Below are 11,788 nucleotides of genomic sequence, written 5' to 3'. Positions count from 1 at the left end.
TGGAGGTGTGAGTACTGACGGTCTTACTAAGGCCCTGATCCTATAAACCGCGGTTGATCGTCAGCCGGCTGAAGAAGATACATGACGATAGTGGGTGTTTTCCCTCGTACCGACTCTACCAGGTCTAGCTGATCAGCAGCATGATAGTGTTCAGCACGTTTTCGCGGATTACTTTTAGCTTCTGAATTCAGGGTAAAATTGACTGAAAACTTGGCAACTAAGCCTTTTACAGGTATTTACGCGGTCCCTGCTAGCTCGGTATATTATAAATAGGGGGTTATAAATGATATGACCCATATGGGTCTTATCTATAACTTTAAATGTAAATCCCTTATTAAAAATAGGTAAGCGCCATAATTATACGTGTTATGCAGTGTTTCCAGCCGGCTGACGGCCAGTCGCGGTTTATAGGATCAGGGCCTAACTTGGATGGCTTTTGCAGAATTCTCTACGGACGTGCTCCAGAAATAGAGAAGCGAGCACGACAGGCGAAGACACAAATCTACCGGCGCCGGGGTTCTGGATGTCCCTATCGACCACGAGTACTCCATAGGGAGTTGGCTTGTTGAGCGAGGGCCGGGGCGGTGGCCCCCTGACCCTTGCCAGCGCAATATGTCTTCGTTGCTGTTACCGCCACTACTTGTCTTACAAGAGATCACCAGCCGGGGACAGCAAAATGGTCGCGAAACAAACTGCACGCTACCCTCGCCGGCGCCGGTCCCACCACTCCTCGGGGATCAGTGTGTTTAGAAGTGGGCTTCTGTGATCAGTGTAGCTCCAACTCGCGACACCGAACTGCGTGTTGTTGCTTGGACACACTGATGACGGCGTCCGGTAGTTCTGAAGTAGGAGAAATAGAGAAATACACGCAGCACAGCCATCACCGGCTATGACTGCGACCGAGTAAGTCTAGACTCAATCATGAGGACTCCCCTCACCGCTCAATAATCAATGGGCCCATGGGGTCACTTTGATACTGTGGCCCTGTTGGAAATTGCAAAGTACTTCACTGATTCAACGTCTTAGCAGCAGTATGTATGAACCGCCAGCGCGTGATACCTCCGAGCTTTCGCTCTCTACTCGGCGAGGAGACGAACCGGGGTTCCCAACAATCCTATCCCAGGCACTTGGACAGTCGATTGTTAATTCCCAGCCGCTGTTACGCCTTGCCTAGTGGCAGAGGTGGCAGAGGGGTGATCCAGGGAAAAGTCATACGGCACGGCAAGTATTGAGCTACTGCTTGTGCACCGGAATCTACTTCTACTTGCACAGCTTCTTTTCAAAGGGTGGGTCATTCATGGCCTTCGTCTCGCCGCCTTGTCCTTTCGGTGTACCATGGGCTGTCGTCACGCTCCCTACCCTTTCCAGTACACCCCATCCATACGCCTCTCCCAGTTCACTCTTCCTCTTTGGTCCAAGGTCTCTGTTGTATCTATAATGCTAGGCTCCTCCTGTTGGGGAAACAATACATGGCACAAACCGGATCCTATTTATCTTCTCATGATACCCATCTGTTTCCACAACGCAGTTCTCCCATCTTTAGAGCCACACTCCACACATATCACGCTTCAATCAAAGAATGCCTTTTGATCGCTTGCTGCATTGGCTTTATCGTCTCTGTCGAAAGTAACGGCTTCCTCGTCTTACCGCTGGACACCGCTTGGTCCCCCATCTTCGCACCAAAGCCTGGCTGCTCTTGGATACATCCCTCCTTGACCACTTCGGCAACGTGCTCTTCCTCTCCTCCACTGCGTCGGCTCCGCTACCGTTGCGGCCTTGTCCGTTGGAAATCTCTCTTGGCTCTCATTTCGTCGAGCAAGGCGGGGAGTGAAAACTTGCTGATCGTTGTACGCACAACGACTCGGTTATCGCCAGACATGCATTCCTCTTCCACCCAAGGGGTCCAGGGTTCTGCAACCAGGTAAGCCCTCTCAACCGCGAATGCCACCGCCAAAGTTATTCTTTTCCAAAACCCATCGACATACGGAGTACTAACGGCCATTTTAGTGCCGATACTCAGAGCGGTCCTATCACTTACCATCACACACACTCGCAATACGGTTCGAAGGAGGGAGTCCTGCGTTGGGTTAACGACCCAAATCGACCCGTAACGGTTACCATCGCGCAACTGAGTGTACCAAGTCGGCGTCAACAGCCGGCTACTGGAACTGGTGTACAGGGGCTAGCTTTCCAGACACACTCTCATAACATCACCTATTCCGCTGGGTCAGCACATAATTCTTCTTCTGGTAACTCTTCCTCTGACATCAACTTTGCATGTATGGGAGCACAGTTTCCGGTGTCACCGTTTGCGCACAATGCATAACTTCCAAGATGTCATGGTCTTTGCAATGATGAGTGTATCATCACCTTCCTTGGTCGGGCCGGAACGTCTTCGGATTGCTTCTCGCCCTGGTTTTTCATCATTCATAAAGACACATCGAATGGGATTTCCGTGCATTTCTCAAAGCATTGTATATCATCACTCGACTTGAAATGATACCGAGTTATGGTGACGCGTGTATCAATCTCAGCATCAACTTTTCTTATTCGCCAAACAACGACAGGTTACAACCATTGTATATTTCCGCAACTTCACAAAAAGAAAAAGAAGAAGAACAAAAGCAAGAATCAAGAATATCGTTTGAATAAAACAAACAGCAGCTATATTTCACGCACGAAGGTGTCTTCTGAGGAGAAAGGAGCGGGACGGTGTCGGTCCAGTTGCGAGTGTGTATCATCTCGGAAGGGAGGAAGTCGGCCTTTTAATCTCTCAGGTGAGGGGAAGGTAGTGGCGCAGCCGCATATGCGGCTGAAACGATCGCCAGCACGAGGTGTTGGGCAGCTGATAAAGTACAGAGGCGTATTCCGCTGCATTGTTTATTAAAACATTCCCCGGAGCTTGCATGCTCGTGTCGTTTGCCACAAGCGTGTTGTCTACTCGGTGTCGATCGGTGGTGAACTTTGGCAGCTCCCGCTCGGGTACCGGCCCCACTGCGGACTGGACCGTTCCGCAACAAAATATTTTGATCAAAACAGGGAATCATCGTCAAACTGAATCATATAAAGCATTGTCGAGTTCTCCAGTTGGTTCATCTCGAAGACAGGGATTAGAGGCATGCCTGCATTACTCTGGCGTCAAATCATCGTCATACAGAAAGTGTACTTTTTAACCAAGTCACACACTGCTACAGTTTACAGCCATCAAAGAGCTGCTGAGTCAGACTATGAAATGTCAGTTGATGAGTCTACCCTACCGTTGAGTTTGGTGGAACCAGTCCTTCGCTCCAAAAAAGCTACAGCGCCGTTTGTCATTATTGATTTCAATCGCGAATTTTGCTTTTCAGAGGGGATATTACGCTTGATTTGAAAAAAAAAAAGAAAAAAAAAGAAAAAAAAAGTGATCGAAATGTTTTTAGCCGGGGGGGATAAGGGGGTTCGGGACTCTCGCACATGGTGTGGAAAAATTGGGAGGAATTTCACAGCTTGCGCAAGAATATGCAAACAAATATTTCGTTCTCGCCATGTACCTATATTTAACCAATAATTTCATCAGCTTTATACAACTTACGTCTGCTGCTCACAACCCCAACCGCCAGCGCCCGGCGATTCGATAATAACACTCTCCCCGGGACCCAGCTTGGTTGTAGGCTTGTAGCCTTAGCGCCAAGGTTAACTATCCTCATCTTTCCAGTCATTTGGTCCATGACATGGACCGAGTTCAGACCCGCTTGGCCATCTTCACCACCGTCCATGCCATATGGACGACGAGATCTGCGCTCGCTCGGAATCGAGCATCGCACCGGCACACGGAACTCAATCTCCCGCACCGTACTATCATCGCCCTTATTTCTGCCACGACCACCGGATCCTGCTCTTAATTGGAAGCGGCGCGAAATGCAAGAATACCGCTTCTCAAAGACTTCCGGGTCTGTAATCCGCGTATTGGTCATGTGGGTGTGCACTCCGCTCTGTCCTACCCAGTCCGCACCCGCTCCCAAACCCCCTGCTATCGTCTCATAGTATCCAAATCCCTCTTTATGTTCGCCTGTAATGGGGTCTTTGCCCCCCGTCCCGAAGGTGAGGTTGTTGCAGCATCCTTGGGATGCGGCACACGCGCGGAACGCACGGAGAACAACGTCTGTCACACGTTGTGACGTGAGGACGTTGCCCCCTACTACGGCTAGACCAGCGCCTGGGTTGAGGATTGAATCTTCAGGAATAATGATGTCGATGGGGGCGAGGCAGCCTTGGTTTAAGGGAATAGAGGATCTGACTAGACTGCGGAGACAGTAGATGATGGCGGAGTGCGTGATGGCTTTGGGGGTGTTGGTGTTGCCGAGGACGCGAGGGTCTGTCCCGGTGAAATCGAATGTTGCGGAACCAGAGGCTGCGATGGTAATTTTGAGGACGATAGGCGTTCCATCGTCCATGTAGTCGGTTGCTGTCAGAGGCTCGGGGCCAAATTTGGCCAGAGTGTCGCGGAGAAGCCCGCGAACAGCGTCTTCGGCGGTATGCTGAATGGCGTACATATATCTGTGGACGGAGGCGAGGTCGAATTCAGAGATCAGGGCCTTAATATGTGTGATGCCCTTTGCGTTGGCAGCAATTTGGGCCTTGAGATCAGACAGATTATCTCGCAGTATGCGAGTTCCAGAACACCCCTCGTATTTGGCCGGTTCAACGAGCAATAGTCTCTTGATTTCGTCTTCATCAAAACGACGTGCGCTGACCAGTTTCTGGATTCAATAGAGGCGCCCTCTTGCCAGAGGGCAGAGGAAGTAGGTGGCATGGAGCCAGGTAGGATGCCGCCAATATCAGCGTGGTGACCACGGGAAGCAACATAGAATGCAAGGCTGTCGCCGTCGAATACGGGTGTAGTGACTGTTATGTCTGGAAGATGGGTGCCTCCGCATGAAGGGTGGTTGGAAACAAGGACGTCATCGTCTTGCAGCTTTCCCTCCCATAGCTTATGCTGGTACTGTACCGCGAATTGCATAGAGCCCAAATGGACCGGTACATGGGGCGCATTAGCTACCAGGCCGCCATCGGGACGGAATATTGCACAAGAAAAGTTCAGCCGTTCTTTAATGTTAGTTGACACAGCTGTCTTTCTAAGGTTGCGGCCCATTTGCTCGGCAATGGACATGAATCTATGTCCGAAGACGGTGAGTTGGACGGGGCTGAATTCCTCTTCTACACCATCAGAGGATCGATCCTGTTTTGGGAGCTTTCTGTCAATGACAACGTAGCTGTCTAGGATGGTGGCGACAGAATCAGGAGTGACTAGGATAGTCTGGGTGTTGTCAATAATGAGGGCTGGCCCAGTGATACGTGCATCAACCGAAAGGGATTGGAGTCTGGTTCGTATACACGCGTATCTAGGCTACCAAGACCTTCAAAAAAGACTCTGTTGGTTCCGCTTGAGGTAGGGGTAGAGCGCTATGAGGCATTAACAGATTTGAGTTGGCTGAAGGGCGTATTGGCCTGTTTGGAACCAGTGGTGCCGATAGCTCTGATGCTGAAATCATCAACGATGATAGGTTTCTCGGGATAATGGAATCCGAAGCCTCGGCGGTGAGACTCTTCAAACTCACGCTGGAAATCCCAATCGTCTCCTTTGAGGACCATAAGAGAGCTGCTGGATCCTTGATACCTCATGCTCAAGTAGGCATTGGATTTGATGTTGTCGAGTGAGAAGCCCTGCTTAACAAGCTCAAGTTTGGCTTGTTCAGCGAGAAGTTCCAACTGTGCCCGGATGCTAACTTGTGTGTCTTTTCCGTATGTAATGGCTGCTGGCCGCTGAACTTCGTGTACAACATCAGCGAGCGAGATGCCATAGGCGGACAGAATCGATGAGTATTTATGAATAATGATGCGAGAGATTCCGAGGACTTCCGCCACTGAGCAAGCATGCTGTCCTCCAGCACCACCAAAGCATGCAAGACGGTGGTCTGCAGCGTCGTAGCCACGAGCCTCTGTGAGAGCACGGATGGGGCCAGCTGGCAGCCATTCCTTCGTTGGCGACTTTTAGGAAACACAGGGCTACTTCCTGCGGTGAAAACGGAGACAGGCCAGTGAGCTCTCTGTCCTTGTTGATATCGCTCGTCAGGTCGGCGAATTTGGACTCGACAATTTCTCGATTGAGGGGCTCGTTCTCCTTGGGACCGAACATTTTTGGGAAGTGGTCGGGCAAGAGGCGGCCCAGGAACAAGTTTGCGTCTGTGATGGTCAGGGGTCCTCCTTTTCTGTAACACGCAGGTCCGGGATGCGCAGAGGCGGACTCGGGTCCGACATTAAAAAGGCCATTCTTCCATGTCAGGATGGAACCGCCGCCCGCTGCAACTGTATGGATGTCCAACTGAGGGGACTGAATGGAAATCCCGGCAGTGGTGGTCTCAAAGACGTGGTCGTACACGCTAGCATATCGAGAGACGTCTGTGGAAGTACCGCCCATGTCGAAGCCGATAATAGGACACTTCTCGTTGTCCCAAGAAGTCTGGGCATAGCCCACCACACCACCAGCCGGACCAGACAGAATAGCCTTGAGACCGCTGAATTTGCGGTAATCAGCAAGACCACCATCCGACTGCATAAACTCGACACGGGTGAAAGCAACCCGAAGCCCCCACGAAAGTTTGCAGAGATGGAATTGATGTATTGCTTAATAATGGGCGTAGGATAAGCGTCTGCAACGGCAGAAGTACCTCGTGGTACAACATTCATCATGGGCTGTACCTCGGAGGATAACGTGACAAAGAATCCCATCTCGAGGGCCAGCCTACCGACCAAGAGTTCATGGTCAGGGAACGCATATGAATAAATGAAGACGACGGCTACGGAGCGGAAGCCGTCATCCCAGAGCTGTTGCAAATTTGAGCAAACAACAGCCAAATCTGGTACTTGGAGAAGACGAATGGTCTCCCCTGTGATGGCGATGACGAGATTAGCATCGTCGCCATTTGCAATCGTCTTGACTGCCTGGGGATCCTCGGTGTGATCCTTCATGGTTACGCGCTCGTCCACCTCAACCACTTGGTCGAAAAGGACTTCTGGGCGTGATACTGACAAATCAAAGATATTTGGCCGGGACTGATTACCAGTAGCCAGGAGGTCCCGGAAGCCCTTGGTAGTAATGAGGGCGACCTTTTCGCCCTTGCGCTCTAATAAGGCATTGGTAGCAACGGTGGTGCCCATGCAGATGGACTCGAAGTGAAAGAGGTCGAGTGGCTCTCCTCGGGGTAGTTTCTGGCCCGTGACCAGCTCCAAGGTTCGGCGAATGCCTTCTGTGGGGGCATCTTGATAATTTGCTGGGTCGACTGATAGGAGTTTAAGAATAATGTCTTGCCGTTGGGGAATGGCAGCGTGGGCATCAGTAAAGGTGCCGCCCCTGTCGATGGAGACTCGAATTCCGAGGGACTTGACAGTCATGCTGGCGTCGTGGTACAGAATTCGACGTGTCGATTGTACAGTGAGAAAACCCAACGGTGATGGTCCTAGATTACCATGAGGTGGGAGATGCAGTAGTATATATTAAGCCCGGGTAGGACCGACCTTGTCTGCATTTCTAATCGGAACCAGGTTTTCACCCCGAGGGCACCAAGTCGGAGGGCTCTGCCATGACACGAGCGCGGAGAGGAGTCTGAGGGCCATGCTAGGCCACCGCAAACAGCGATTGCTCAAGGCGACGGCGAGGAAAGGCTCTCTTGGGTAACTAACGTGAGCCAAAGGCAAGAAAACCGAGCATCCGAATTCTGGAGACGGTCGTGATGGGGCGGGGTGGGTCCGCGGTTGGCTGAATCCAAAGTACAACATTGTCGGCAAAAGGAAGCCTCCAGGGGCCATGCCCGAGAACGCCGTACAACCAGCAGTACGGGACTGCTGATAAATCCGTTGTAAGAAAAATGCCTGAATCAGCTCGTAATGCTGCTAATATCCAGAGAATGCGATTCGCGTCTGTCCCTCGGCCATGGACCGTCAGTCAAGGTTAAGGTCGGACGTGGCACTCGGTTGGCGGGAGTCGCGGGACCAGAGCATTGACTGTAGTGTAGTTTTGTAGTTTTGTAGTTTTTGTAGTTTCTAATATAAAAAATTATATTAAATCTAATAAAATACTTATAGAATTATAAGTTTTACGAATAACTAGTATAAATCTAAAATTATAAGCTAATAAAAAAGTGGGTCCTTATATACTCTTATAAGCTTAAAACTTAAGAAACTACAAAATGTAGTTTTTATAGTATAGTATAGTGTAGTAAGTTTTTAGAAGACTATATAATCTAGTTTTTAAGCTTATAAAAAGCTAAAGGGCCCCACTTTTTTATATAAGCTGATTGGTTATGATATTAGCTAATTTATGTATTTATTATTATAATTCAAGTATTTTATTTAATTTATTATTAAATATTTAAGCTTTTTTCAAAATTGAAAATGTAGTTTTCTTGTCATTGTTGTCAATGCTCTGCGCATGAGTAACGAGACTATAAAGGGCCAGCTACCTCTTTTAGACTAACTAACTACGAATACTAAACCTAAAGGGAGCCAAACAATAAAAAAAAAGGAAACACCTTATTCGGTAGGTGGCTAGCGCGACCGGGAGAAAAGACGGCGCGCGGCTAGGTTAGACACGAGACGGTCACGTGAAGTAGCGTCTAAACTGCTAAAAGACAGTAAAGCTATAAAAGGGAAACGTTTCGCGTTAACCCGGAGACGAGATAAAATAGATTACTAGCGAGGAGTGATAGTAACTCCTACTAGAGTAGAAAGAAGCAGCGCTGGGGAGGAGCTATTAAGACCCTCAGCCTTAAGTTAAGCGAATAGGGAAAGACCTAGGTTAAACAGGTTAGCGAGATTAACACACTTGGTAGGTAAGCAAACCTTTAACGGGGGGCGCGCGAACCGGAACCGGACTAGGAGCTCAAAGAAGCACTAGCACGCGATAAGAAACCCTAATAGAGCAGCGTGCTACGAGTATAAGGGCTATTTCTACGAGAGGAAAGGCTACGAGGCGAAGCTTTCTAGTTAAAGGCGTTTTGGGAACGACTAGAGGCCCTTCTCCTTACGCTTGCCTTTGCCTTTACCCTTTAACTGGGAATTATCAGGATATTAGTCCTAATTGGTATCGAATCCTTCGCCCCTAGAGGGGTATCGCGGCTCCAAGACGAGTGCGGCCGGCTGCCTAGTCGTAGGAGACGGGGGCACAATCGGGCGAGGGGCGGGGGCGGCTGGTAGCGCGGCTAGACCGACAGGACGACCGATTAGAGCGGTAGGAGGCGCGGCAGGGGCGACAGGGTGACTGGTCAAAGCAGTCGAGGGCGCGGCGGGGGCGACCGGACGAGGACTCCCAACCAAAACGAGCGCGTCAGAATCATTAAGGGACTGCTCAGGGGCCAGGGCGCCGGCCACGGGTAGTAGGGGCCGGGCTAACGGAAGAAAATCCCGACGGGGAAGCGCTATAGGCGCGACCAAGACGCTGGTCTCGAACAGAGCATTGACAAAAAAACTACACTACATGTAGTTTTTTAGTGTAGTTTGTAGTGTAGTGTAGTTTTTGTAGTTTTAGTGTAGTTTAACTACACTACAACTACATTTGTAGTGTTTTGTTGGCCCAAACGCGACACACACACACACCTGTGACTCTATACGCGGTATCGCGATCTAGTCACTTCCCAATTCTCGTAACTCACTCCTTGAGGCTGGTAAGGTCCCCAAATAAGCAGTAGATCAATCCAAATGGAGTGATCAAATGCTTCCAAAATACTCGTAATCCCAATCGCACATATCGCAGGCTACAGCCCATTGAGAGTGCAAACAAGTAATCAGATAACTCAGACGATTTAGCTGTATAGCGTGGGCTCGTACAAGGCCGATCAAATGACTTAGTAAAACATTGGTAAAAGATCTCATGAACTCAAATGTGAAGGCGAAACTTGTTGAATTAAAGACTTGTGCGTGTGCCTGTCCTCTTATACTAATAACGTGGCTACGATCAAATGCACCATCCGACTTCCTCCGACTTGTGAGCACAAATGCCGCCACACAGTGTAATGTGTAGTTATAGAGGGAAATTTTAATTATAAATATAACGTTAATCATAAGACTTATAAGGTTATAATTAAAATTTTTAAATAGAGCTAATTTAGCTCTTTATAATGCATTAGTTTTTATATATATAGCTTATAAATTAAGTGAGTTATAATAGGTTAAATCTTAGCTAAAAATTAAGATCTACTTTTTTAAAATAAGAGATTTAAAGCTTAATAACTTACTTATTAATAACGCTATAAAGCTAATTTTATAAGATTTAAAATCACGTGATTTTTAGCTTTATTTCAATATATAATATGCTTATATAAGCTTTTTTTAGTAAAACTTTTTTTTATAAAAAAATTTAAAAATAAGAAAGTTAAGTAAGAAATATAAAATCTATTGTAATATAAGAAATAATATATATAAAAAGAAAGTATAAAATATTATTTTATATGAAAAATTTTAAGGTATTTAAATATATTATTTATAACTTTAATATATTTCTTATAACTTAATATTTAATATTTTATACTTAAGTTATAGGGTAATACTATAAATATTATTATTTTATAAGATATTTATATATAAATAATAGAAAATTTTAATTTTATTATATTTAATATATTTTACTAAAGGGTTTTCCCACTCGAACTACATGTAGAAGTACTAGAATAGCTTATAATAGCTCTAGGGTACTCAAATAAATAATAAATAAATAAATATATTTTACTTATAATAATAATATAAAAATAATACTAATTTACTTAATATAATTCCCTTATAATTCCCTTTTATTTTATTTTTTTTAGTTTTTTAATCCCTGTTTTTAGCTTATTTAAGCTAGCTAATCCCTGCTTACTAATACTAATATTAGTAAGCAAATTTAGCTCTATTTTAGCTTATTAATTATATTAGCTAATAATAGCTTATAAATTAATTAATACTACACATTACACTAATTTTTAAAATGTAATGTAGTGTAGTAAAACTACACTACACTACACTACACTAAATTTCACTAAAAACTACAAAACTACACTACTTCTAATGCTCTGGTCTCGAATGGCAGGGGACAGGCTGACAGATTCAATCACCCTTTTAAGACGGGCCATTTACGCGGCGCGCTCTTCACGATCAGAGCGCTAAGTGTTAACGAGCTGGTTAAGGGCCTGAGTAATACCGGCCTAGTCGCGGCAGAAATCCGCAACCATCGCTTGATAACCTGGATCCTAAATCATATAAGGAGGGGTAAGAAGGGAGAAACCTTTCTTCTCCTTTCTCTTTCTTCTTAAGTTTATTCTTACTTTCTAAAGACGCATACTTGCAGCAGTAAAGTATGGCTAGTCCTCAACACCAGCTATGATTAAATGGTCCATCCGATTTCCTTCGAGTTATGAGCACAAATGCCGCCACACAATAGCTAGCCTTATTATTAAGATTTGGGTTAATACTAGATAATAAGGCTAGCTATCAACTAGCTAGGCTATGTAGCGGGCTTCTAGTAAGTGTTCGCGAAGGGTGCTGGAAGGGTTCGCGAAGGGTGCTGGAAGGGTTCGCGAAGGGTTCTGGAAGGGTCGTCACGGGGGAGTGTGACGTGCTGTGGTGAGTGGTCGGCGAGGTGGTGAGTGGTCGGCGAGGTGGCCGAGGTGGCCGAGGTGGCCGAGGTGGCCGGCCACTGCTGTGCACGCGTGGTGACGTAACTACGTATATGACGTAACTGCGTGCCAAATGCGCTCTCTAGGGTAAGTTGAAGGCGTGC

At 47.0% G+C, this 11,788-nt stretch overlaps 4 protein-coding genes across 4 annotated transcripts; all 4 read right to left on the bottom strand.

Annotated features, from left to right (window-relative positions):
- Window positions 1-3,536: 3,536 nt before the first annotated feature.
- Window positions 3,537-4,532, bottom strand: J3458_018849 (uncharacterized protein; the record flags this gene model as incomplete). Its single annotated transcript, XM_066121282.1, has 1 exon — window positions 3,537-4,532. One exon carries the CDS (start codon window positions 4,530-4,532, stop codon window positions 3,537-3,539), a length of 996 nt encoding a protein of 331 aa, XP_065973637.1.
- Window positions 4,533-4,567: 35 nt separating this feature from the next.
- Window positions 4,568-5,149, bottom strand: J3458_018848 (uncharacterized protein; the record flags this gene model as incomplete). The annotated part of the gene is made up of 1 exon (XM_066121281.1): window positions 4,568-5,149. The coding sequence occupies one exon, from the start codon at window positions 5,147-5,149 to the stop codon at window positions 4,568-4,570; it is 582 nt and encodes a 193-aa protein (XP_065973636.1).
- A 293-nt stretch (window positions 5,150-5,442) lies between these two features.
- J3458_018847 (uncharacterized protein) lies at window positions 5,443-5,661 on the bottom strand (the record flags this gene model as incomplete). Its single annotated transcript, XM_066121280.1, has 1 exon — window positions 5,443-5,661. One exon carries the CDS (start codon window positions 5,659-5,661, stop codon window positions 5,443-5,445), a length of 219 nt encoding a protein of 72 aa, XP_065973635.1.
- Window positions 5,662-6,318: 657 nt separating this feature from the next.
- On the bottom strand, window positions 6,319-7,431 carry J3458_018846 (uncharacterized protein; the record flags this gene model as incomplete). The annotated part of the gene is made up of 1 exon (XM_066121279.1): window positions 6,319-7,431. One exon carries the CDS (start codon window positions 7,429-7,431, stop codon window positions 6,319-6,321), a length of 1,113 nt encoding a protein of 370 aa, XP_065973634.1.
- Between the last annotated feature and the right edge of the window lie 4,357 nt (window positions 7,432-11,788).

This window comes from Metarhizium acridum (assembly GCF_019434415.1).
Source record: "Metarhizium acridum strain ARSEF 324 chromosome Unknown scaffold_555, whole genome shotgun sequence".
NCBI classification, from domain to species: Eukaryota; Fungi; Ascomycota; class Sordariomycetes; order Hypocreales; family Clavicipitaceae; genus Metarhizium; species Metarhizium acridum.
This window is presented reverse-complemented; position numbering and strand designations above follow the sequence as displayed.